Here is a 25,139-nt window from a genome sequence, read left to right on the forward strand (position 1 = left end):
CACACACACACACACACACACACACACACACACACACACGTGTCTGTTTGTTTGTTTATTTGAAACAGAGTCTCACCATGTATCTCTAACTGGTCTGGGACTCACTATGTAGATCATGCTGGCCTTGAATTCATAGAGATCATCCTGCCTCTGCCTCCTCAGGGCTGGCTTTAAAGGTGTGCAATACCACATCAAGCAAATAAAAATTGAAAAACTAAAAACCAAGCCCTAATCACAGAAGCTGGTACTGACAATAGCTGAGTGGCGCTCCAGTGGCTCAGCTTCCTGTGTGTCTGCCCTGCCAGGCTCTGCAGTGGCTGTCTATCAGTTCTCTGAGTAGACTCTGTGGCTCCTGACTTGGGAGTGGGGCAGTAAGGAACTTGTCCATCATATGGTTACGTGGTACTGGGTTTAGGCCTCATCTCTGACTTTGGTAGCTCCTGTGTTGTTTCCATAGCTTGCATTGCCCTGTAATATAAGATATTTTTATAAGGAAATAATAATAATAATAATAATAATAATCCCTCATATGCTAAAAGTACATTTTAACCTTCATTTTACTTTTCATTCTAGGTGCTGGAAAACCCCCTATGTTCGGTGATTATGAAGCTCAGAGACATTGGCAAGAAATTACTTTTAATTTACCAGTAAAAGAGTGGTATGGATAATTTTGGCTTGGTTTTATTATCATAGTTAATATAGATTATATGAAGGTATTTAAAAGAAAAACACTGTTTTCTTCATTTCTTGCATTTGGTGCTTTGTATATATTGTCTTTCATATTGTATGTCATCTTTGAAGTTCTACGTCCTGAAAATTATCCCTAAACTTGAAGTTTGATGCAAGAACACTGTATATCTTGGAAACCCCTCTGGATGGATGTAAGCTTAAAACAGCAGCATGAGCAGACAATATGTTTGCCCTGTTCCCTCACCTCTACTTTTTCCACTAAAGCTTACTGTGACAAGAGCTCTAGGTAAAAACACAGACATCTTGGCAAGAGTAATGAGCTTTATGTATGGGGTTGAAAAGGAATAAAAAAGGAGATTTGAATTTGTTTGCAACTGAAAATTTTATGTCCCCTTGGCCACCCCTGAGTACTCTGCATCAGGTGTGGGTCCTGGCACGCCACAGATCCCCAAGAACATCTCTTGATGTCTTTCTCACATGGTCTTATTTCTGTAGCTGTTTCTGCAGTGTAAAGAAAAGGTCACACTCCACCATTAGTGGTTTCATGGTCTGGTCTGTATGCTCTCCTGTTTTGTAGAACTCAGAACATCATAGACATTGCTGTTCTTAACCACTAAAGCAATGGTCATTAACCTTAATTTCATATGTACATCCACCTGGAGGTTTCACAGTGTCTTTTAGGAATCTTAGTGGTGTAAGATGGGAAGGGTGTAGGTGCTGTGCAGACTTCCCAATGACAGTTACCCATCCCAGTAGTTTGGTGGTTGATGGCAAATGAGAACTACTGCTAAGCACTTAGGTTTTGCAGGTGGTACCTTGACAACTTTCCATGTTTAAGTCAGCTGCGTAAGGCAGATGCAATGAAGCATCATGCAGTGTGCCCTCTGGTAGTATGAATTTGGAAGTAGCACAGTTGGTGCCTGTCATCGGGCAACCCTTCCTAGAGACCTGACTCCTTGTGCACCGTTTTCCCTGGCAGATTCAAGCTGTGCAGCTCACATGGAGAAGACACTGCTCTTTGGCTTCTAGTGCAAGCCACACAGGATGGGACTCAGGATGTTCCTGTGGATGTTTGTACTGGAGTGGCCACTGCCACCAGCTGCACTGTGTCACAGTGCCCCACCCACATCATTGAGCTCTCTAGTGTGCTGTGATCATTCTCCTAATCCTCAATTCCATATACGCCAACATTTAAAGACGAGCAATCCTAGGCATGAACGTAGATTACTTGATGGAGAGCCCTTTAAATACATTTTTAATGAGAATTTCATATGTGTTTTGATCATATTTACCTCCCTTTAATCCATTGTCTCCCAGAGACCTCTCTGCCTCAATCTCCCTCCAACTTCATGTCTTCCTTTTGTAACCCAGAGTCCAGTTACTGCTGCCAGCGTGTTTATGGGGGTAGGGCCATCCTCTGAGCATGGGCACCCTACCAGACATACGACTCTCCCTTCCCTAGCAGCCATCAACTGCCAATAGCTCCTCCACTAAGGTGGACCCAATCCTTCCTCTTGATGAGACTCTTGAGTGCTAACTCAAGTCTTCAAGTTAGAGACCTTAGGGAGAGCCAGCCAGTGGCCCGTTTGAAACAGGGTTATGAGTGATTGCTTGTGGGTTATGCAGTTTGGTGTGCATTACCGTAAACTGCACCAGAGACTGAGAGTAAAGTAGATGGAAGAAGTAAAGTACATAACTAAGAAATACATTTATAGAAGCTTAGTTTTCCTTGTAGGGGCACAGTGTTCTTTGTTACAATTCCTTCACATCTGTAACTGGAGGAGCCGAACACTTTTATGGACTCTAGACAGGCTTTCCCATTGGTTCACAGATTCTTTGCTATAGAAGGACTAAATTATGTATTCTAGCTGAATTATTTTCAAAGTCATCATCAAGCCTGTTTACTCTGTGTAGTATTCCCCTTTCCATAAGCTGTATTTTCATGTGTTCTTTGAAACTAGCTTCTTATTTTTTTAAATTATGCATTAGAAATGCTGATTTTCTAATTTGTTACAGTATCACATACAAATTGTTTTTGTTGAGTATATTTTGTTGTACGGGTATAATTAATTTACTGTATCTGTTAAGAATAGAGTAACAATAAGTCCCAGGCACCTGGAGCATCCTGTTTGTATTTGATGTCATAGGGTAATTATTAATGGCTTAGTCAAGCATTAAGCTTAATTTTAATTAAGTGGTATGAGATATTAAGTTATGTCTTGAATAGTGATAATAGAATGATATTTTTTTATTTTTCTAGGTATTTTAACAGTAGCAATAACAATTTGCAGTATTGGGGATTGGATTACCCACCTCTCACGGCCTACCATAGTCTCTTATGTGCATATGTGTGAGTTCCTTTTTTTCTTTCTTTCTTTTTTAATATAACTGAATATTATGTCCTTAGATACAGTGTAATCTGGTTATTTAAGAGTGATTGCAAGCCAGGCATGGTGCCCTTGTCTTTAATCACAGCACTTGGGAGAGGGAGGCAGGTGTATCTCAGTGAGTTTGAGGACAGCTGGTCTACAAAGCGAGTTTCAGGACAGCCAGAGCTCCTACACAGAGAGACTCTGTCTTGGGGGGAAGTGATTTCTTGTAGCTTTTATCATATTACAAATTTAAGAACCACTATCAGAATTTGAACATTTCAGTAATGTTTTGGTGTTTAGGCTAGAAAGAATGAAAAACTTAACATTTGTTTTGGAGAAGAGATGTTACCAACTGCACATGGAATGCTGAGCAGGGTCTAATACAAGAAAACTTTCATTTTTCTGGAGTAGCCAAGTAAATGAACAATGTCAGCCCCATCCCCCTAACCCCGTTTCTCTGTTTAGCCCTGGCTGTCCTAGAACTTGCTGTGTGGACCAGGCTGGCCTCAAACTCAGAGATCCACTGCCTCTGCCTCCTGAGTGTTGCCAAATGACCTTCTTAACTAGTCTGCTAAGGTAGAAGCTTGTAGGATCCTTTAAAGAATGGAGTCGTTTATAGACAACTTCTGTTTTGGTGGGGACCCTATTCTCTTCTGCAGCCCCATTTCTCTTAGACTTCAGCGTGTAATCAAAAATTGAGATACATCTTCACTGTATCTTCTGAGCTTATTATCCATGACCTATTATTTCAACTTTTAACTGTTTCATATTTTATAAAGTAAACTTTCATGGGTTGAGAGTAAGTTCCTAAACATCATAATGGTTAGTTATACTTTGTAGTGTTCAGGACATTAGAATATGATTTAAAGCTAGATTTATCAATAATAATGACTGAATTTTATGTAATATTTATGAATAATATGTTTATTATATCCAGTTGCTATGGAAACTCAAGAGGTTATAGGCAAAGTGTGTGTGTGTGTGTGTGTGTGTGTGTGTGTGTGTGTGTGTATATATATATATATATATATATATATATATATATATTTTTTTTTTTTTTTTTTGGTTTTTCGAGACAGGGTTTCTCTGTTTTGCTTTGCAACCTGTCCTGGAACTCGCTCTGTAGACCAACTCACAGAGATATACCTTCCTCTTCCTCCAAAGTGCTGGGTTCAAAGTGCTGGGTTCAAAGGCGTGCGTCAGCAACGCCGGTCTGCAAAGTATATTTTTAATAATGCAATGTGACATCAGAATGCCTTTTACACTAGACAGCAAGGGTCAGATATCTGACTATTACATGATTTTATTGGAAGATGAGCAAGGCAGAGGAGATACTGTTTTATATCCTCAGAAAATTTTATGTGATCAAATATAAGGACTGAAGCTTCAGTATTGACCCTGTTAACAGCATTAGCCAACTGTTAGAGTTCTGTGTTTTCAGATGTCCTCATTACTAACACTTAGAGTAATGGAGTGCATGTGTATATGCTTTGATCTGCAGGGCAGAGTTTATAAATCCTGACTGGGTTGCTCTGCACACATCACGTGGATATGAGAGCCAAGCACACAAGCTCTTCATGCGTACCACAGGTAAAAGAGCAGTTGGCGTTGGGGCCAAAAGTTTGATTTTTTAAAAAACAATTTGGGTAAATTGATAAAAATACCATTTTTGTTGTGCTTTTTGTTTGTTTGTTTTTTGAGACAGTATCTCACTGTGTGTGTAGCCCTGGCTATCTTAGAACTCACAGACCAGACAGACCAGCCATGAATTCACAGAGGTTTGCCTGTCTCTGCCTCCTGAGTGCTGAGATTAAAGGCGTGTGCCGTTACTGTTCTAATGACTTTAAAATTGTATAGTTATGCATATATATACACATACACTTATTTACACATGCACACACATATGCTGTAGAACTCAAAATACATGCAAATGTTAAACCAAGATTAAAGGAATAATTCTGTGTATTTCACCTTTATTGTCTCACTTGATCCCATGAGCACCCAAGTGAAATGAATATTCTTACCCTTATTTTAAGCAGAGGAAACCCCTGAGGCTCCATCACACGAGGTGGGAAACGTCAGATAGTGAAGACTGAAGCTGCCACTTTAGTATCCTAATCCCAGGTTCCTCCCACTTTCTTAAAGCAGTCCCTACAGTGGTGCTTCATACCCTGTGTTGTTTACACATTAAATAACTCACTCACATGCCTTCCCTCCCTTTTTGAGGGGTGCTGGGGACTTACGCTAGCCAAGCCCCTACCACTGAGCTATGTCCCCAGCCTGTCATCAGTGCTTATGAGCATCGTTGTGGAAAGTCATAAGTTCTGATTTCTTTACAAGCATTCTGTAACTAAGACTTCAATTCTAACTTGCACCTTTTGTTGATAATTAACCGAGAACTTGGGGTTCACCTGTTAGAGAATATCGCCCAGGAAATAACTCGTGTTTTGTCTGCTCTCTTCCTCATCTCTCCTCCTTCTGTGTTTTCCAATGTTTTCTGACTGCATGCTCATCCTGTGGTTCTCAGCACCAAACTAATGTCTGCATTTCCAGAAGTCACAGCTGCTAGGGCAGTCAGTTCTAGTTTCAGAGAGTGCCAGGCCTTAAACATTTCCTTTGTGGACAGAAATGTTGTCCTATTCGAGAAGTTTTTTCTTTCTTTTAAAATGACTGTACAACAAGGAATTATACATTGTGTTTTTTTCTCTGTCTGTCCTTGTTCTTGTTTTGTTGACTCCCACCATCCCTTCTTATGTAATATAGACACATACTCACAGACACATGGTATGTGTGTGTATGTTTCCAGTTTCTTCCTTACCCAGGTCTCTCAAGCTCTGTTCTTTTTTTTGGAGACGGTCTTGCAATGTCTTGTTGTCTCATGACTGGTTTGGAACTCATTATGAAGTTCCAGGCTGCATCCTCATGCTGTATCCTGCTGGTTGGCAAAATGATGTTCATGAGACACTAGGCTCTCTCTAGCTTGTTATATGCATCGACTCGTGAAAGTTTATAATTTTTTATAAGTAGGAACACTAGAGATTCTCCTTTGAGTGATTCTTTAAAACAGAACATTTTGAGAGAACAGATTCTTTTCCCATGCTTTCAGTGTTCATTTGGTGCTCAAGTCAGAGCTGCAAGAGTGTGACTAGGAGACTAGGTGTCTTTGTCTTATTGATTAAATGTCTGAAAAGTCAGAGAAGCTTCTTGGGATATAGCCTTTATAAGTAGAGGGAATGGAAACGGCTAATTGCGCAGAGATTTGCATGCAGTGTTAATCCAGTTCTTAGTCAAGACTGTAGGAGGAAGGTGGTAGGTGGAGAAGCCCGATGGGCTCATGTATTTGCTTGTTTTCAGTTTTAGCTGCTGATTTGCTCATTTACATCCCCGCGGTGCTTTTGTACTGTTACTCCTTAAAAGAAATCTCACCTAAGAGAAAGGTAAGTTTTAAAGCTGCCTGACATTTCATCTCTAATATGTTTGAGTTATTACTAGCCTACTAAGGATGGACTTTCAAGGAATCCTGCTCTTTGGGAGTAGATAGGATAATGAATATTTTATCTTCTGTTGATTAATTTTCATTTAGAAACAACAGTTTAACTTATAGTATTTATGTTGAGCGCTCTCTAGTAATAACAGAGCACTGAACTTTACGAGTACTGCCCTGCTGACCCACGCCATACTGGCCCTAGTGCTAAGCTTGTAAATCAGAATTTTGAGCAGGCTCGTGACAAGGACTCAACTGAGGGGCATTTTGGGAAGTTTGTGTGTGTGTTCACAGTCTTTATCAAGTATCCTTTCTTGAGAATTTTACACTGAATGATTAGATAGCCATTCATTTGATTAAAGATGCCTTTCTGGGTGTGGTGTTGAGGGTGCCTTTAATTCCAGCACTCTGGGAGGCAGAGTCAGGTGCACCTCTGTGAGTCTGAGGACAGCCTGGCCTACATGGTAAATTCCAGGACACCCAGATCTACATAGCACGACTCAAAATAACAAAAGAGATAAAAAATTTTTTACTTTTTATTGTTTTCTGTTGCCTCCATGAAAACGTTAGTGTCTTAATAGGTGTCTTGTGAAAATGGAATATTTTGATTAAGGAAGGACAGTGCCTCAGGAAGATGGACATTTCTTCCGTGCTAGTTGCACAGTGGATGTCACTCTGCTATAATAATGACCTCTTTTATCCACCATACTTTTCTTCACAGATCGCTATTGCATTATGTATATTGCTGTATCCAGGCCTTATTCTTATCGACTATGGACATTTTCAGTATCCTTTATTCAATTAGAAATGAAGTCAGTTATGTTTCATGACCCAAGCTCCCTGCATGCAGCATTGCTATCTGCTATAGTCATATATCTAGTCTACTTACTTATCAACTTTTCACTTGCTATAAAGGGTTGATAAAAGTCAGATGTGGTGAATTAAAGTCTCAAGATTTTCAGTTATGCATTTTTGTGGGGATATATATTTTAAACAATTATGTATTCTTATTTTTAATTTTAATTACTTGTTTTTTTTTTTTTTTTTTTTTTTTTTTTTTTTTGAGACAGAGTATATCTGTGTAGCCATGGCTATGCTGGAATTTGCTGTAGAACAGACTGGCCTTAAAATCATAGAGATCCACCTGCATCTGTCTCTCCAGTCCTTGCATTAAAGATGTGTGCCACAGTGTCCAACATTCTTCCCCTCACCCCTTTTTTTAATAATTTATTTTTATTTTATGTGCATTGGTGTTTTGCCTATATGAATGTCTGTGTGAGAGTGTCTGATCCCCTGGAACTGGAGTTATAGACAATTGTGAGCTGCCATATGGGTGCTGGGAATTGAACTTAGGTCCACTGGGAGAGTAGCCAGGGCTCTTAACCACTGAGTCATCTCTCTGTCCCCATCCTCTTATTTTTAAATGGAATTAACAGTAACCCTTACTTGGTGGTTTGCTTTGAGAACTAAATGAATTAGTATTTGTAAAACACAGTAATTTGTTGGAGATGCTGATCATTGTATATGTATTTATTGTTACTAGTATAATTGCTGTTTTTTATTCATTTATTTATTTTGTGTGGAGATTGGGGGCAACTTGCAGGCGTTGGGTGTCTCCTTCCACCATGTCACTTCTAGGGATTGAACTCATGTGATCAGGCTTGGCAGCAGACCCCTTTACCTGCTGAGCCATCTTACTGGCCATTACTGTTTTTGTTATTTACCTTGTGGGCTCTAAAAATGTGCACTATTTACTTAGACGTAGGTGGGCATTCTTCCCAGTTGTTTTGGACACTGGATCCAGTTTTTTTTTTTTTTTTTTTTTTTTTTTTTGGATTATACTCTTTAATTTGTTTGAGAACTTTCTTGCCTTTCTTCTCCTTTCTGAGCTTAGCCAGATGTTGGATTTATTATTTTCCTCTTCTGCATGTTTGTTTTCTGTTTTGTACTTTATAGAAAATTACCTTGTCTTTACCATTAACACCTCTATTAAGTTCCATTTGTTTTGTTAGGCATATTTTGAATTTCTAATTAAAGTTTTCTTTCTCTTCCTCCTCTTTTGATTGATTGATTGACAGAAGCATACAGTGACAACAATTTTGTTGTTGTCATTATTGAACTTGCTGCCAGAGTACTTTTATTCTGTAGATTTGGCATGTTATTATAATAATATTGTGAAGTAGTTCAACAGAAACAAAACTGTGTTGTCTGTATTTATAACTCTTTTAAGCCTTTACACATTGCTATTTAGCAGCAGATAATATAGTTGAGGCTTCTTTGTATACCTTTTTATCACTTGAATATTTTAAGTTTATATTTACGAGCTTTCAGTTGACTTGTTATGCTTTATAAAATGCAAGCTCTGCATCTTACCTATTGAGCTAGTTTCCTTGACACAGGGACATATACAATTCTGTGAGTCTTGGCTTTGCTTTGTGGGGTATTCTTGGAGTGTCTTGTGACTGGGACCTGCTAGGGTCACTGGCATTTTGCTTAGCTCTAAATTATAAACAGATGGAGCTCTACCACTCCCTGCCATTTTTTTGCTTTTTACTTGGCAAGTGTTTTAAAAAAGGCCTCAAAGGAAAGGGGTAAGTGACTTCTAAAGCACAGAATTAAAAACTTTCAGAGAGTTGATTTGCAGACTTATGCGGAGGAAGGTGCTCTTTGCTTGGGTAGTTTCTTGTGAATGTGTTCACTGTGCACGGATGGATGGGAAGAAAGCTGTTGAGCTGTGTTCTGTATTTTTGCAAATTTCCATAACTACATGACTGTTTCGATCCAAGTACACTTTGGAGGCAGTGGGGATTAGTTAGTTTGCCTCAATTTAGAGCGTATCATGCTATCCACTTATTAAAAATATTACCGCTTTACTTTTTTTTTTTTAATGGCTAATGTATCCTTCCATGTCTGTAGCAATGGCATACAAGCTAAATGCTAATTAATGATAGTGGGGGGGGTCCTTGGCTGGAGAAATGAGTTTTTTTTTTTTTAACAGTTGTGAACTTTTCGGTTGTGTTGTGAGTGGGTTCCCATCTTAAGTCTTTATTGGTAGTTATTGATTTGCAGTTATTGTATTAAATGATATTTATATCACTTTTCAAGAATTGCTAGCCGTTCTCTGTCTTGCTGCTCATCTTTGCCCTTTGTTCTAGGTTTGTGTTGTTGATTAAGATAGCCTGTACTGTCACGGCTTCCTTCCTTCTGTGTTGGTTGCCCTTCTTCACGGAAAGGGAACACACGCTACAGGTTCTAAGAAGACTCTTCCCTGTTGATCGTGGATTGTTTGAGGTATGTTTTAAAATGGAGCCACTCTCTCCTATTACTGCCCCTCCCTTCTAACCTTGGGGAGCTCATGGAGGAGATACCAGGGACAGTAACTTCCGCTTCCTCTTCCAGTCAGCCCTGTCGGTTATGTAATCCAATGTAGCACCCCTGGCTCTGTTGGCAGTTTTTAGTGCCTTATATGAATATTTTTTCCATAATTAAATCCATAATTCAGTTGTACATTTTTTTCTTTTCAAGTCAGATTGGTCCATAGTAAAAGAGTGTTGGACCCTGTAGTTAGCAGGTTAACCATCATGTTGGTTTACATTTGCTTCATAGTTTGCCACAATTATTTGTTAAGCTGATAATCCTGTTTGCCTCAGAAAGATCTCATGATCCTTATGAAATATATAACCTTCATCCATAGTAATTTTTAATGAGAATCCTTCATTTAATGCTAGCCTAATCACTCTTGTTAAACTTTTATTGCATGAATAATTTGATCATTTAGATTTAGTAATTAAACAAACCATTTATTTCTGGAACAAAAGGTCTTTTAATAAACTTAGAGACAACATATTTATAGCTAATTTGCTTTTGAATAACATTTCTTTTGAAAAGAATTAGAAACATTTCTAAGTTTTGAATAGATAATTCCTATAAAATACTTTTCAGTGGATTTATAGGAGGATGGGATAATCGTTTTGGAAGAGATTAAGCAATGTTGTTGTAAAGGCAGAGATGTGTGTGACATTGTGGCTGTACAGATTAGTGATATTGCTGATAACATCACTCATTAGGTGCTAGACCCTATTGCTTGATTTATGATCCCCACAGCTCTAAGATGGCTGTTGTCCCTGTTGTACAGATAGGAAGCTGAGGTCAGACATTCCTAGACTTAATCATGTGGCAGTCATTATTTCAAGTCTTGATAACATTAACAATAAAGTAAAGAAAAGCTTGTTTCCTATAAAAGCTGCCTGTTATTTGTTACCTCTTCCATTTCAGAAAGTGTCTATGATGGTAAGTGTGGAATGGTGTCAGGCATAGTCAGTGTGTCTGTCACCAGTCCCCCATTCCTTGCCAACCACAGCTCTAGATGACCTTCCTGATACTGCAGCCCTTTAATGCAGTTCCTCATGTTGTGGTGACCCTAACCATAACATTATTTCATTGCTACTTCATAACTGTAATTTTGCTACTGTTATGAATCGTAATGTAAATATCTGATATGCAGGATCTCTGATATACAACCCCTGTGAAAGGCTCTTTTGACCCCCAAAGGATTTTAACCCTCAGGTTGGGAACTACTGCTCTAGACCTTGTCTTTGACGTGGGTGGCACAGTTATTAGAGGCCATTCCTCTCTTGATGTCATGCCTGCACAACTGTGAGCTTTGCAGCTGTGTAGAGGATGGGTTGCACTCGCTGGGGAGCTGAAATAGCACGATTCCTAATGTTTGAAATCTTCTTGATTTATTAGCAATTAGTCTTGTCATTGCTAGTGCCTATTAGATTACATTTGTAATACAATGGTGCAAATGTAATTAATATTTATTTTCCAAATTTGGGGAGATTTTTGCCTAATACATTGCTTTTTTAAAAATATTAAGTAGTTTACTAGGGATGTGGATTATAGTTGACTAATGAGTTACATAATCTGCATTTCAAGAAAGAAAAATGCTTGGGGCTGTGGGTATATATTTTTATTGCTTGAAGAGTTTAATCTACTTTGTTATAAATGTGAATGAAAGTTTCATGTCTTGAAAGTTTATTACTTGTAGGTTATAGGCTGTACTTCATGGGGTTTAATATTTCTTTCAACTGTACTGAAATGTAAAACTGACAAATCTTTTTAAAGGATAAAGTAGCCAATATTTGGTGCAGCGTTAATGTTTTTCTGAAGATTAAGGAAATTTTGCCTCGTCACATCCAGCTAGCAATCAGGTAACTAACATATATATTTAGTGTTTATAAACTGCCCCTCAAAAATATTACATCAAGTGGGGCAGCGGGTAGCGTGTGTCTTTAATCCCAGCACTCAGGAGGCAGAGGCAGGTGGATCTCTGTGAGTTCAAGACCAACTTGATCCACAAAGCCAGTTCCAGGACAGCCAGGACACAGAGAAACCCTGTCTCAAAAAAACTAACCCAATTACAGTAATATGCTAGTTATCCGTTTAGCCTCGTGAGCTCATTAGTTACAGAACCACCAATAGTGAGGAAGTCAGCAGGTTCTTTTGAGACATATACCAGTGTTCAGGCTCTAGGAGCTGTCTGTCACAGTGCTGTCACAGGCTGTTTCTGACTTTTCTCTTCCCTACTCCCCAGCCATCACTAAGAGAAATTACACAGCTCCCTCCCTTATGATTTGTTCTTTTTGAACTTGACAACTCAGTCTGACAACTTTGTAGAGTGAGGACCAGGGCTTTCCTGAGAATAAAGTTTATAAATATTTGTGTTGAAAGTACAGTATTATCTCCTTAGGCCTGGTAGTGTCTTCTTATTTTCTAGTGTTCGGTAACTGACCTGCAACTATGTATCTTATTTTTATACATGGTATTAGATGCTAACTGATATATGTAATACTTAGTATTGTTTGACTTTTGTGTACTAAAAATGTATATATACTCCAATGTGTATGTTTTATTTAGATTCTAGGTTAAGGTTTAATAAAACCTTATCAAATATCGATGAATGATATGCTTTTTTGTTGGGAGTAAGGTTTTAAAAAGTAATTGTTTTGGCTAGATTTCAATCACAAAAAAACACATTTTATTGCTTTTTAGCTTTTGCCTTACATTTTTGAGCCTGCTTCCTGCATGTATAAAATTGACCCTTCAGCCCTCTTCCAAAGGATTCAGATTTACTCTGGTATGTTTCTTATTTTTCTTAAGATGTCCAGTTCTTCCTGTAACTGACATTTTATAAAAACACTAGTAATTATTTTCTGGTTTGGGGTAAGATTGGCTGGGCTGCAAAACAAAACACTTGATTATTTGACGGACACTACACATCGTCCTTGTACAGGTGCTGGATTAGGTGTTAGGCTGAGCAATCAGTACCTTTGTATGGATTGCCTAATGAGTGAATAGCTAGGTGGTGATAACGTGTGTGCAAGTCATGCTGTTGAGCAGCTGGCATTGTGTTTGGTTGGTGCAGATCAAGTCCGTGATGCGATGGGGGAGGGAGAGGTTCTGGGGAGGATTTTAGACTGTTGCCGAGCAAGTGGGATTTCAGCCAGCTTTGGAAAGCTAGACAAGGCTTGGAACTTCTGGACAGCAGAAAAGACACTCAAGGTAGAAGAGAGCTTGAGCTAGGAAAGGACAGAGAGCAGCTGGGAATAGATGTTAAACAAAGTGTGTATTTGTGTGTGTTTAAGGGTAGGCGAGGAAAAGGTAAAAGTGAGGCAAATTCCAGATGTCAGATGTCTGGTTGAGAGGCTTGTGTAGGAGAGGTGCAAAACCAGATTTTGGGAAGAAGAGACAACAGAAACATATTTGGTTAAATATTATGCATATTCTGTTTGATCTTTTACCTCTCGGTAGTAACCATGATATTTTATTTAGACTTATAATTACATTGATATAATTTTCAAGTTGTTAAATCATGTTTTACCCTCTTCTTTCTTAAAGGTTAGCTGTGCACTATCATTCTTTCTGTTTTCTTTTCAAGTACATGAAAAGTCCATTCTCTTGGTGTCATTGTAAGTAAAAATCTTTCAAGTATGCATATATAGTAAATATATACATATGTATAACATAAATTATATTTATTTATTATAAAATATAAAATAAATAAATAAAATATATATAAGTTTATAAAAATGTTAAGTACTAAATAAGACCACACAGTATTTTTGTATGTAATTATGTTAGTTATCCTCAGATAATGCTTTATTTTACCTTTTAAGATATTTTAAGCCATAACAGTTCATAAAATTATTATTGACATATTCTCATGTTTTCCTGTTCGTCATACTTTCTCTATACTAATTGAACACATTCCTCAAAGTAGCTTCCCTGTTTCTTCTCTTTGCTTTTTGTATTTTAATTCATTTTCACATCTATTGAATAGCCTTATTCTCTACCTTCATGAGATCCTCCATGTGTTGTTTCTTTTGTGTTTTGTTTTTTTGCCCCTCCCCACACATCACTGCCTATAGATGAAGGTTTCAGACCCTTTTGGCAGCCCTTAAAAAGATTACTTTGTTTAAGAGCATAAAAATGTTCTGCTCTCCATAGAAAGAACTGGGTGACAACTGGGCTGTGTTATCCTAATACTAAAATAGTATAGGCCTAGAATAATGTGGAATACTTGAATCCTCTCCAGATCAGTCCCAACTGCCCCCTTATCCCCACCCAGTGTTCTCAGTGGTCTTGTGGAAGACACCTGTACAAAATGACCAGGAGATGAGGGAAATACTAGGGCTTTTCCTTAGGTAGCACTCTGAGCTGGAAGCTCTGTGCTGCCCCTGTGGAGGGCGCCTTGGCATGCAGCTGCTGCACATCTGTGCTGCCTCTGTGGAAGGCGCCTTGGCATGCAGCTGCTGCACATCTGTGCTGCCCCTGTGGAAGGCGCCTTGGCATGCAGCTGCTGCACATCTGTGCTGCCTCTGTGGAAGGCGCCTTGGCATGCAGCTGCTGCACATCTGTGCTGCCCCTGTGGAAGGCGCCTTGGCATGTAGCTGCTGTACATCTGTGCTGCCCCTGTGGAGGGCGCCTTGGCATGCAGCTGCTGCACATCTGTGCTGCCCCTGTGGAAGGCTCCTTGGCATGCAGCTGCTGCACATCTGTGCTGCCTCTGTGGAAGGCGCCTTGGCATGCAGCTGCTGCACATCTGTGCTGCCCCTGTGGAGGGCGCCTTGGCATGCAGCTGCTGCACATCTGTGCTGCCCCTGTGGAGGGCGCCTTGGCATGCAGCTACTGCACATCTGTGTTGCCCCTGTGGAGGGCGCCTTGGCATAGAGCTGCTGCACATCTGTGTTGCCCCTGTGAAGGGCACCTTGGCATGCAGCTGCTGCACAGGGTCCTTGCAGATGAGGGGACATGTCAGCCCCTAAAGCCTGCACCTGGGTTAGGGCTTACAACTTCAAAGGAAACAGTAGTCCAGATCATGTAGGGCTACTAGAAACTTTGGCTTTTATTTTGAGGCAAGTCAGGCAGATGAAGAGGAAAGTGAGGTCGTGAGGACAGAGAAGATTGTGCTACTTGATACACCTGGAGGTTAAGGGCCAAATAATGCTCATCTTTATTATTTTCAGTGCAGGGCCTATGGTGTAATAGTTTCATTTGGTTTGGTAATTATATTTTGAAAGAGTAAATGGGAAGACTCAGAAAACCTTACTTATTGAATACTTACTATGTTCATGCTGATAAACCCCTTCTGATTTAGCACACTGAAGCACTGGAATGTGATCCCTTCATAGGAAACAGTGGCTTTTCAGTGCCAAGCTTAAATCTTACATGCTTGTTGTTATGTAGGAAAAAAGATTCCTTTAAGAAAGGGGATATATTAGTTATTTTTCTGTTGCTATGACAAAACACTATGACCAAGGCAACTTACAGAAGGAAGGGTTTATTTGGGTTTATGGTTCCAGAGGGTTAGAGTCCCTCACCATTATGATGTAGAAGCTTGGCAGAAGTCTGGAGCAGCAAGCTGAGAACTCACTTTTAGCTATTAGCATGCAGCAGAGAGATCAAACTTGAATGGCACATTTAAACTTCAAAGCCCATCTCCAATGACATACTTCCTCCAGCAAGGATACACCTCCTAAATCTACCCCAGCAGCACAACCAGGTAGGGACCAAGTATTCAAACATCTGAGCCTATGGAGGACATTTCTCATTCAAACCACCACGGGGGAGAATGTCAAGCCTTTGGAACATTTGTAAACACAAGGGGCGAGAGATTAATAGTAATGCAACAGTAAGTCAACAGCTGTCTTCTTAAAGCTTATTTTATATTGCTAAAAATCAAATACAAGGTGATACTTGAAGAGAAATAAATCTTTGGCCTAAGTCACACAGTGAGTGGCAGCCATGGGACTAGGGCTCAAGGCTTCTAACTGGCCTGCTTCTCCATGAGCATGGATGCAGGCAGACCCATAAAACACCAGTTAAGGGCTATGGTGGGTCACCCTAAACACCAGATAAGAGGTTTCCACTTATCAGTATATTGTTTCCATTCCATGTGTCCTTGTCATATCTGTGTGGCCTCTTAATTATTTAGTTTTCATCTTTTTCTTTTTTTAGTTTAATAGTTTTAACCTGTCCCTTTTATAATCTACCTATGTTGTCCTTATGTCATTGATGTTGGCAATCGTGCTTTTCATAACTTTAGCTTGTAACCAGCTGAGTAGCCTGTAACATGGAAGAAGTTTGAAAACTATTGCCTTGGGATGCACTTTGTATTTGCAAAGTGAATGAAATGCAAATGCTTCTCTCTCTTGGTCTGGTCTTTCCTTAAGGGACCGTTCATGTGGCACCCAAAGGAGTGTTTGACGATGACCTAGTCAAGTGGCTGTTGTCTAGTTTTTGAGAAGTTGACGCTTTCTGAGTAGTCACATGAAGAACTTTTTTTTCTTTTTAAACTAACCTTCAAAATCAGAAATGTAGAGTATATTTGTATTTTTACAGGCTATAGGTAAAATTATGTTCTGTAATATTAAAATCATTTTCTTGTCATTTTAGACCAGTTTGCTTACTTTTAAATGAAATTCCTTTCATGTCAACTTGGTTTTTACTAGTGTCAACATTTAGGTGAGTCAAACTTCTATATATTATTTCCAGTATGATTCTTCAGATTCACTGGAAATTTTACCAAGTAATTACAGTTTAACTTGATGCTTTTGGTTTGTACTATTTCCCTTTACAGCATGCTCCCTCTCCTATTGAAGGATGAACTCCTACTACCCTCAGTTGTGACAGTGATGGTGTTTTTAGTAGCTTGCGCCACTTTCTTCCCGCTGTGTGGGAGCACGTCTGAGGAGCAACTGCAGTTGACATCCTTCGCTGTTTCTGTCAGGAGGCGTCTCCCGGGCTTTACGTTTCTTCCCAGAATTATACGGTATTTGGTAAGTTAGGCAGCTTTGTTTTCTGCATTTATTTGATGTGTATGTGTCCTCATAGTCATGTAGAGGTCAGAGGGTAACTTTTAGGAGTTGGTTTTTTTCCTTCCACCATGTGGGTTTGGGGGCTTGAACTCAGGTTGTCAGGCCTGGTGGGAAGTGCCTTCACCTACTGAGCCATCTTACTGACGCTGCTCCATTTTTAGGAAGTATATTTTCTAACATGTTGCTTTTTTTTTTTTTTTTTTAAGTTACTGAAATTTTGTTGTTGAGACAGGGTCACACTCATTGTGTAGCCCATGGTAACCTGGAACTCACTGTGTAGCACATGCAGAATTTGAACTTTGTTCCTCCTGCTTTAGACTCTTGAATGTTAGGATCATAGCTACCTGGCTTGAAATGCATTTTGTAGGTTTTTGAGGCAGTGTTCTCTAATCACCATTTAATGGATGTACATAACTGTCACTGTCATCTAATTTTTGATTATTTTTATCACCCTCCTTAAAGTCCTCACTCAGTAGCAGTCATTGCTAACCTACCACCTTGGACAGCCACGAGTCTGCTTTTATCTCCAAACTTGCCTTTCCTGAATATTGCATATTAAGGGAATGACATAGCCAGCTCAGGCTGCTGTAACAAGATAGACAGACTGAATGTTTAAGTTATAGAAATTTACTTCCTCACAGTTCTGGGGCTGGAGGCACTGAACATCTAGTGAGTCTTCTGTTTTTAGCAGAGCTGTATTTTGCTTTTTCTCATGTGGCCTCTTGTCTGGTATCTTCCTTTATTATAAGATGTACTTAGAATATAGCCATAATTGCCTTTCTAAAAGCCAGTGTCTAAATATAGTCACATTGAGGGGTTCAGGCTTCAACATGTGAATTTTTATTATATAGGTATTGATGTGCGTGCATGTTTGTGTGTCTGTCTGTGTCTGTACTATGGCACATGTATAGAGTTCAGAGGGCAACTTGGAGGAGTCAGGCTTGACAGGACACTTGTATCTGTTGAGTCATCTTATTGCCCTCCATGAGTTTTGAGTTGGGACACAGTTGAGTCCATGGAATCATAAAATGTGATCTTCATGACTGTTTTCTTTCCTGGCACAGTCACCTGTGCTGTAGTATATATCAGAGCTTAAATTTCTTTCAATTGACAAACTATTTTCTATTAATATGGTCTACATTTTTTAAACCCATCAATTAATGAACATTAGGCAGATTTTGGTGTTAGGAATAATACTGTTAGGAACATCTGTGCACAAATACAAAAACCCTTGTCTTGGAGTAGAGTTGCTGGACACCATGGGAATTCAGTGCCTGGTATTTCAGGAATTGCTTGTTTTTTCAAAGTTAAGTGTGATTCTTAATTGTCATGAACCTGTGAGGAAGGTTCTAGCTTCCATGTCTTTGATAGTACTGTTGCTATCTTGTTAATCATAGCTATCCTACTAGCTGTGAAGTGGTGTCATTACATCTTTCTTTCTTTCTTTCTTTCTTTCTTTCTTTCTTTCTTTCTTTCTTTCTTTCTTCTTCTTCTTCTCCTTCTCCTTCTCCTCCTCCTCCTCCTCCTTCTTTTTTTAAAATATTTTTAAAGATTTATTTATCATGTATACAGTGCTCTGTCTGCATGTGTCCTGCAGGCCAGAAGAGGGCACCAGTTCTGATTACAAATGGTTGTAAACCACCATGTGGTTGCTGGGAATTGAAAGCAGGTCTTCTGGAAGAGCAGTCAGTGCTCTTAACCTCCGAGCCTCTTCAACTTGTTTGCAGTTTTCTAATGAAAGATGTTGAGTATCTTTTCATTTCTTTACTGGCCAGTTGTATATCTTTTTTGGAGAATCACTCAAATCTTTATTTTTCCTGGTAATAAAAGTTGCACATTCTAGGCAACCTCTCAATGAGGTTGCTATAGCTCTCATTTGTCTATTTTTAATTCAGTTGTGTGTTTTATTTTTGAGTTACACAAGTCTTTTATACATTACTTAAAATATGTATTTTTGATTGTGTGGGAGACATGATTCAACAGTTAAGAGTGCATAATGCTATTGCAGAGGGCCTGAGTTCAGTGATATGCACATGTGAGAAAAAAATATTTGCCAGTCTGGCTTATTTCTCTTTTCCTATAAATGTCATGCCTTCCTTCCTTCTTTCCTTCCTTCCTTCCTTCCTTCCTTCCTTCCTTCCTTCCTTCTTCCTTCCCTCCCTTTTCCCCTCCCTCCTTTCTCTCTCTGTATCTCTTTTGTGGCTGAATAAAATGCCATTGTATCTGTGTACCATATTTTCTCTTTTTCTAATAATCTGTTGGCCTACATCTAGGCTGGTTCTATTTCTTTGCTGTTGTGAAAAATACAACAATAAACATGGATGTGTAGATATCTGTGGTATGTTCACTTGCAGTGCTTTGGGTATATATCAATATACATATCCAGGAGTGTAATAGGTAGATGATAGTAGTTTGTAGGGGTTTTTGTTGTTGTTGATCCTGCACATTCAGTTCTACAGTGACTGCTCTAGGTTACATTACCATCAGCAGTATAACTCTGACTAGGGCAAATTGGCAATTACAAAGTTAATTTGCATTAACCTGATGGCTAAGGATGATGAATACTTTTTAAAGTATTTATTAGCCATTAGTATTTCTTTTGAGGTATCTGTTGGGTTCACCCATTAGGTGATTTATTTTTATGATGCTTTATGTATTATGGATAGGAATCTCCAATCTGGCATATTCCTCCACTCTCTACCTGTAGGCTGTCTTTTTACACTGGTAATCATTTCCTTTGATGTACAGTTTCCTTTTTTTTTGTAATCTTTTTGTAGTTTTGTTTTTTCAAGACAAAGTTTTTCTGCATAGCAGCCTTGGCTGTATGGGAACTCACTCTGTAGACCAGGCTGGCCTTGAACTCAGAGATCCACCTGCCTCTGCCTCCCAAGTACTGGGATTAAAGGTGTGTGCCATCACCACGCAGCTACTGTAGAGTTTTTTAAATACCACATTACCTTGTTAGCATTTTTCCTGCTAGTGGGGTCATTTTCAGAAAGCCCATCTGTCTGCCTCTCAGTAGTCACCTGTGTTTTCCTCCAGACATTTCCAAGTTTCAGGTCCTAGATCCAATTTGAATTGATTTTTATGCAGGGTAAGATATGGATATAATTTCATTGTATATCCAGGTCTCTAACACCATTTTGAAGAGACTTTTCTCTGTGTTGGCTTTTGAAACCTTTGCCAAAGATGAGTTGGTTATAGGTATTGGGTTTATTTCTGAGTCTTCTTTCCATTGATCTGCTTGCTTATTTTTGTGCATTTATATGAAGCTTAGATTTTTTTCCCCCGTAGTTCTTTGAAGAATGCCATTGGAATTTTAATGGAGAGTGTGCTGAATATATAGGTTGCTTTAAATAATATAACTATTTTTACAATATGTTTTGACAGGCAGTTTGTTTTGAGTCAAGGTCTCATGTAGCCCAAGATGGCCTTGAACTCACTGTATATATGAAGCAGGCTTTGATCCTCAATCCCCTGAGTGTTGGAATTACAGGCCCATGCCACCATGCCTGGTATTCGGATTGCATTCTTTTTTGATCATGTCTTTTCCCTCCCACAATTCCTCCCAGATCCTCCCTATATCCCTACCCATCCAATTTTATGTTCTCTTATTCTTTAAAACAAACACAAACCACCTCCCCCATCCATAAAAAGAAATGAACAAGTAAAAGATCAATAAGGGTAAAAAATACCCATGCAAAGCAGAATGAAACAAAAAGTCTATAAACAAACAAAACCAAAACAACAACAACAAAAAACCCAAAAAACATTGAGTTTGTTTTGTGTTGGTCAACTGCTACTCAGCATAGGGTCTACCCAGAAGTGTGGTTAGTATACTCAGTGAGACTCCATTAAAGAAAACTGACTTTTCCTTTGCCAATAGAATCACTTGCTGATAGCTCTCTGATTAGGGGAGGGAACCCTTGCCCACTTCTTCTCATTGCTGGGACCTGTCTGGTTTGGACCTGTGTAGGCCCCTGTGCTGTGCATGCTGCCACATTCTCTGTGACTTCATTTGTGCCTTAGTCCTATTTGTCTGTAAGGCAGTGTTTTCTTGGAGTGATCCGTAACCTTTGGCTGTTATAATCCTTCTGCCTCCTTTACCTTTTAGAACCTTGAGCCTTGAGGGGTCGTGGAGTAGATGCTTTGAAGACATCCCGTTTGGGACTCAGTTCTACAGTCTCCTTTTCTCTGCACATTGTTCAGTTTTGATTTTTTGTGTTCGTTCCCATCTACTGGAAGAAGAAGCTTCTCTGATGAGGGCTGAGTGAGGCATTGGTCTATGGGTGTGGTAGAATATCATTGTATTCCTTTACTAATCATAGTATTAGGTTTTCCTCTAGGCTCCTGACCTATGTAGTCTCAAGATCGTGGTCACTTCAGCAGTGTGAGGCACGGGCTCATCTCATGGCATGGGCCTTGAATCCAACCAGAGAGTGGGTGGTCATGCCTGTACATTTGCACCACTATTATTGCACCAGTGTATCTTGCAGGCAGGTCACTGTTGTAGGTCACAGGGTTTATAGCTAGGAGATATTGATGATCATCTTTCTCCTCTGGTACTGGGCAGAGCGCCTTATAGTATTAGACAGCATCTTAAATGCACAGCTCAGTGATGTGTCTGGAAGTTTTTTGTACTGTTGGCAGTGACCATGAAGGAGAAGGTTGGTAAAGTAGAAATGAAGAGGTGAATAAGAAAAACAAAGATAGATTAACTTTCTTATTCGGGGGTTTAAATGGAAAGCACGGTGTAAAATTTACTTTTGTTACCACATGCCTGAATATTTGGATGTAAGTAGAACTAACTATAGCCTCTTGTGACAGCCACAGGGTGGTCACAAGGTGTTTTTGAGGTAAGGGATATTAATAGGCTCCTCAATTTATTCAACTCATTGAGTGCTTACTATATGCTAGACATTTTTTTTTGGAGGTTGAAAATCCAACTGTGAAAAAAATGAAGATCACCTCCTATCACAGAAGTTATTCTAGTGTGTGTGTGTGTGTGTGTGTGTGTGTGTGAGGCATGTAGAAAGTAATAAAATACATATCACAGGGTGTTAGTAGTTTGTAGACAAATGAAGCAAGGCAGCAAGGACAGTGGCAGTTTTCAAGTAGCAGGGTCTTTTAAAGGACTGAGCAGTACAGATAATTGAGTATAGATTATCCCAGTGGGAGGAATAAAAGTATGGTATCGTGGAAGTATGGTGTCATGGTAGCTGTATTTCCTTGAAACAAAGAAATGATTTCATGGTGATGGGTGTTGTGTTACTTCTATACTGTTTATTGAGAGGATGATAGGGAACACGAATGTATCCAGGGCCTTGTGTACAGCATAGTGGAAGCTATGGACAGATGGCCGCAGCTGTTACATGTGACAGTAAGGCAAAAACCCTGGTGACACTGATTCCCCAGTGATGGAAGAAGTGAACACAGTGTTCTCAGACACTTTCTGAAGCTTTGCTAAAATTATTAGTCTAAAAATAGAGCAAGAGCTGCAAGAATCAAATTTTTGTTCAAAGTGGGAGACATTTCAGCATGCTCTTTTTCTTTTTACAGGATTAAAACCATTATGTGTGCATGAGTGTCTCTGTGTGGCTATGTTCATGTGAGTGCAGTGCCTGCAGAGGTCAGAAGGGAGCACTGGCTTCCCTGGAGCTGGAGTTGGAGGTTTGAGCTGCTTGGCATTGGTGCTGGTAATCTAACTCCTGTCTTCTGCAAGAGCAGTATGTGCTCTTAACCACCGAGCCATCTCTCCAACCCATAAGCATTCTTGCTTAACTGGTTCAAGTCATGGTATTTCAACTACTTTGAATATTTTCAAATACCTAAAATGATTTCTTAAATTTACAATTTTGTGATTACGTTTTAGAAAATTCCACACCCACTGCCCTACTCAGGGACATTCTCTTGAGAGAGTACTTACACTTAATTCTTTAAAGCTTGGGTCCTGCCCTGCCCACTCTCCCTGTGGTATGGCCAAAGCATTACTCTCCATTCAGCTCTCAGCAGTGCTGTCCTGGTAGCATCATTTAGGAACCCATGTGTGTTCTGTCTACTCCAGGAGAGTCACCCCTGCCTCGCCTGCTCTTTACATCTATGGACCTAGCTTCTGGGTATCTGCTGGATAATCTGCATCTTAAGGGGGCTTACGTGAGCTAAGCCACCAGTAGACTAGCTACTAGTGACATCTAGCTACAAGTGACATGTGGGGGACTCAAACTTACCGAAACTCACTGAAAACGCATGCTTCCTCGGCCTCTGGGCCATATTTCAGATGCTCAGTAGCCACACATGCTGAAGCTCCTGGACTGGAGGAAGGTGTAGAAGTGGGATGCTCTTGTAGACAGTTGTATTGACAGCATGCTGGACTGGACAGGCTGACTACTACACAATCACTGTAAATGCATTTTTACTACTGATTTTGACGTTTAGTCAAATAAGACTTTGAGATTTTACTCAATGTGCTGCTCATTCTTCAAGAGAACCACATTTTGTGTCAGGATTTAACCACAGTATTCACTTATTGAAAGTGTTCAGTGAATAAAATTTTCCATTGACCGTGGAAAACATTTTCAGGCAAGTTCTCCTGGTTGGCTTAGAATTTTATATTCTGTGGGGGCTAGGTAAGGAATGCCACATATTACCCTAAATAGTGATGGCAGGCATTTCTAGTTAGGGCATTTTTCTTAGTGTCTTTGTGGTATGAAGTGTGGTAGATAGAGGTTCTGAGCCTTGGCCAAGACCATGGCTTCAGGAAAGGAAAACCTAGGGCCCTGGCAGCCAGCCTCCTTCCCAAAGAGCTTTTGAGTCTTTTGGAGGCTGGACCTTCCCAGACAGCAACAGCTACTGGTGTCCACACAGGAGACACCCTTATACTCACATGGCTTTTCCTCCTGTGAAGATTCACAGTCTGGAGGAATACCATACTTGCCAGAGTGTCATCACATGACTTGACTTATCTTAAGGAAGCTCAGAGCTAAACCAGAACAGAGGGGGAAAAATGAAGGAAGGCAGGCTCTCTCCCGTGACTGTTGATAGCAGCAACCTGCAGTAAGGAAGGCCGTCTGCCATGCCTTGTGTGCTTGTGGCATCTCACACTGAACCAGCTGCAAACAGGACTGGTTGTTTTCCAGTCAGATATGAAATGTTCATGGAATCCCAAGAGAAAAGAATGCATTGGCTAAGAGAACATGAATGCCACGTTACATTTCACAGCATACTTCATGCAGAAAAGCAAGCAGAATGTATAGGAACAGCAGGCAGCTGTAGGTGATGGCACTAGAACAGCTGCTTGGGGCTGGCGTCAGAGCTTCATCAGAGTGGGTGATTGGCACCACGGGAAGCAGAAAACTACCTGATACCCACTCAGAGTTCCTAAACAGGCTTTTACTTCAATATTTGCTATTTGTTCAGCTTTAGTCAAAGCTCTTTGTTGTAAATAGTGATAGTTTCCATTCAGAATCTGTTATTTTTATTATGTCCAATGAGCAGTGGTAAAGTTCACACATACACTTGGTCTGATGTCAGGAATTCTGCAGACCAAAGTTTCTTTCTCAAAAGAAATCATTAATTTGAAAATGAAATCTAAGAATATTACGCCACTATTGCACTCTTAAGGTGGTAGAGCCGTATTAGTCATTATTGTGGTGCACAGGTGTTTATCTGGTTAGGACTGTTGGTTGCTTTCCTTTTTTTTGCAAACTTGCACAGTGCCCTTTGAATCATGAAAACTAGAGAGAAAATTAGAGAGAAGGCTTTCAAATCAGTTCCATCTTAGGGTTTCTGGGCACTACATCTGAAGTGCATGGTGCCTTTAGCAGTATGGACTTATCTTCCACCTGTGAGGGGTGATCAGCGTTAATAGCAGTAACATTTAATGTTCTGAGAGTCTCTTGGATAACCCTGCACTGACTCCAAAGATGGCTTCTCAGGCCTAGTGTTTTGGTTTTTGTTAGATGATCTTTGACTTTTCAGGCAGCATTATTGTCCCAGATGGGAGCATGGCGTAATGCAGGCAGATGTGAGGCTGGAGTTGAGAGTACTAGATCTTGCAGGAAACAGGAAGTAGAATGCTTGTCACACCGAGGGAATCTTGAGAAAGAGACTTCAAAGCCTGCCCCCTCCCTCCACCCCCCAGTGACACACTTCCTTCAACAAGGTCACACCTCCTATAATGCCACTCCCTTTAGGGGCCATTTTCTTTCAACCCAC

The 25,139-nt window shown here is 39.8% G+C and overlaps 1 protein-coding gene across 1 annotated transcript in view; it reads left to right on the forward strand.

The window, feature by feature from the left end:
* Positions 1-25,139, forward strand: part of Alg6 (ALG6 alpha-1,3-glucosyltransferase) — a 33,419-nt gene that overhangs the window by 5,809 nt on the left and 2,471 nt on the right. Inside the window, exons 2-13 of the mRNA XM_051188223.1 lie at positions 574-658; positions 2,951-3,040; positions 4,564-4,652; positions 6,417-6,499; positions 7,268-7,332; positions 8,946-9,137; positions 9,702-9,837; positions 11,674-11,759; positions 12,601-12,685; positions 13,447-13,517; positions 16,504-16,572; positions 16,688-16,886. Of these exons, the coding sequence (XP_051044180.1) occupies positions 574-658; positions 2,951-3,040; positions 4,564-4,652; positions 6,417-6,499; positions 7,268-7,332; positions 8,946-9,137; positions 9,702-9,837; positions 11,674-11,759; positions 12,601-12,685; positions 13,447-13,517; positions 16,504-16,572; positions 16,688-16,886 (1,250 nt within the window). The remainder of the gene's footprint in view (positions 1-573; positions 659-2,950; positions 3,041-4,563; positions 4,653-6,416; positions 6,500-7,267; positions 7,333-8,945; positions 9,138-9,701; positions 9,838-11,673; positions 11,760-12,600; positions 12,686-13,446; positions 13,518-16,503; positions 16,573-16,687; positions 16,887-25,139) is intronic.

The sequence above is a fragment of the Phodopus roborovskii genome, unplaced genomic scaffold (assembly GCF_943737965.1).
Source record: "Phodopus roborovskii unplaced genomic scaffold, PHOROB, whole genome shotgun sequence".
Taxonomy (NCBI): Eukaryota; Metazoa; Chordata; class Mammalia; order Rodentia; family Cricetidae; genus Phodopus; species Phodopus roborovskii.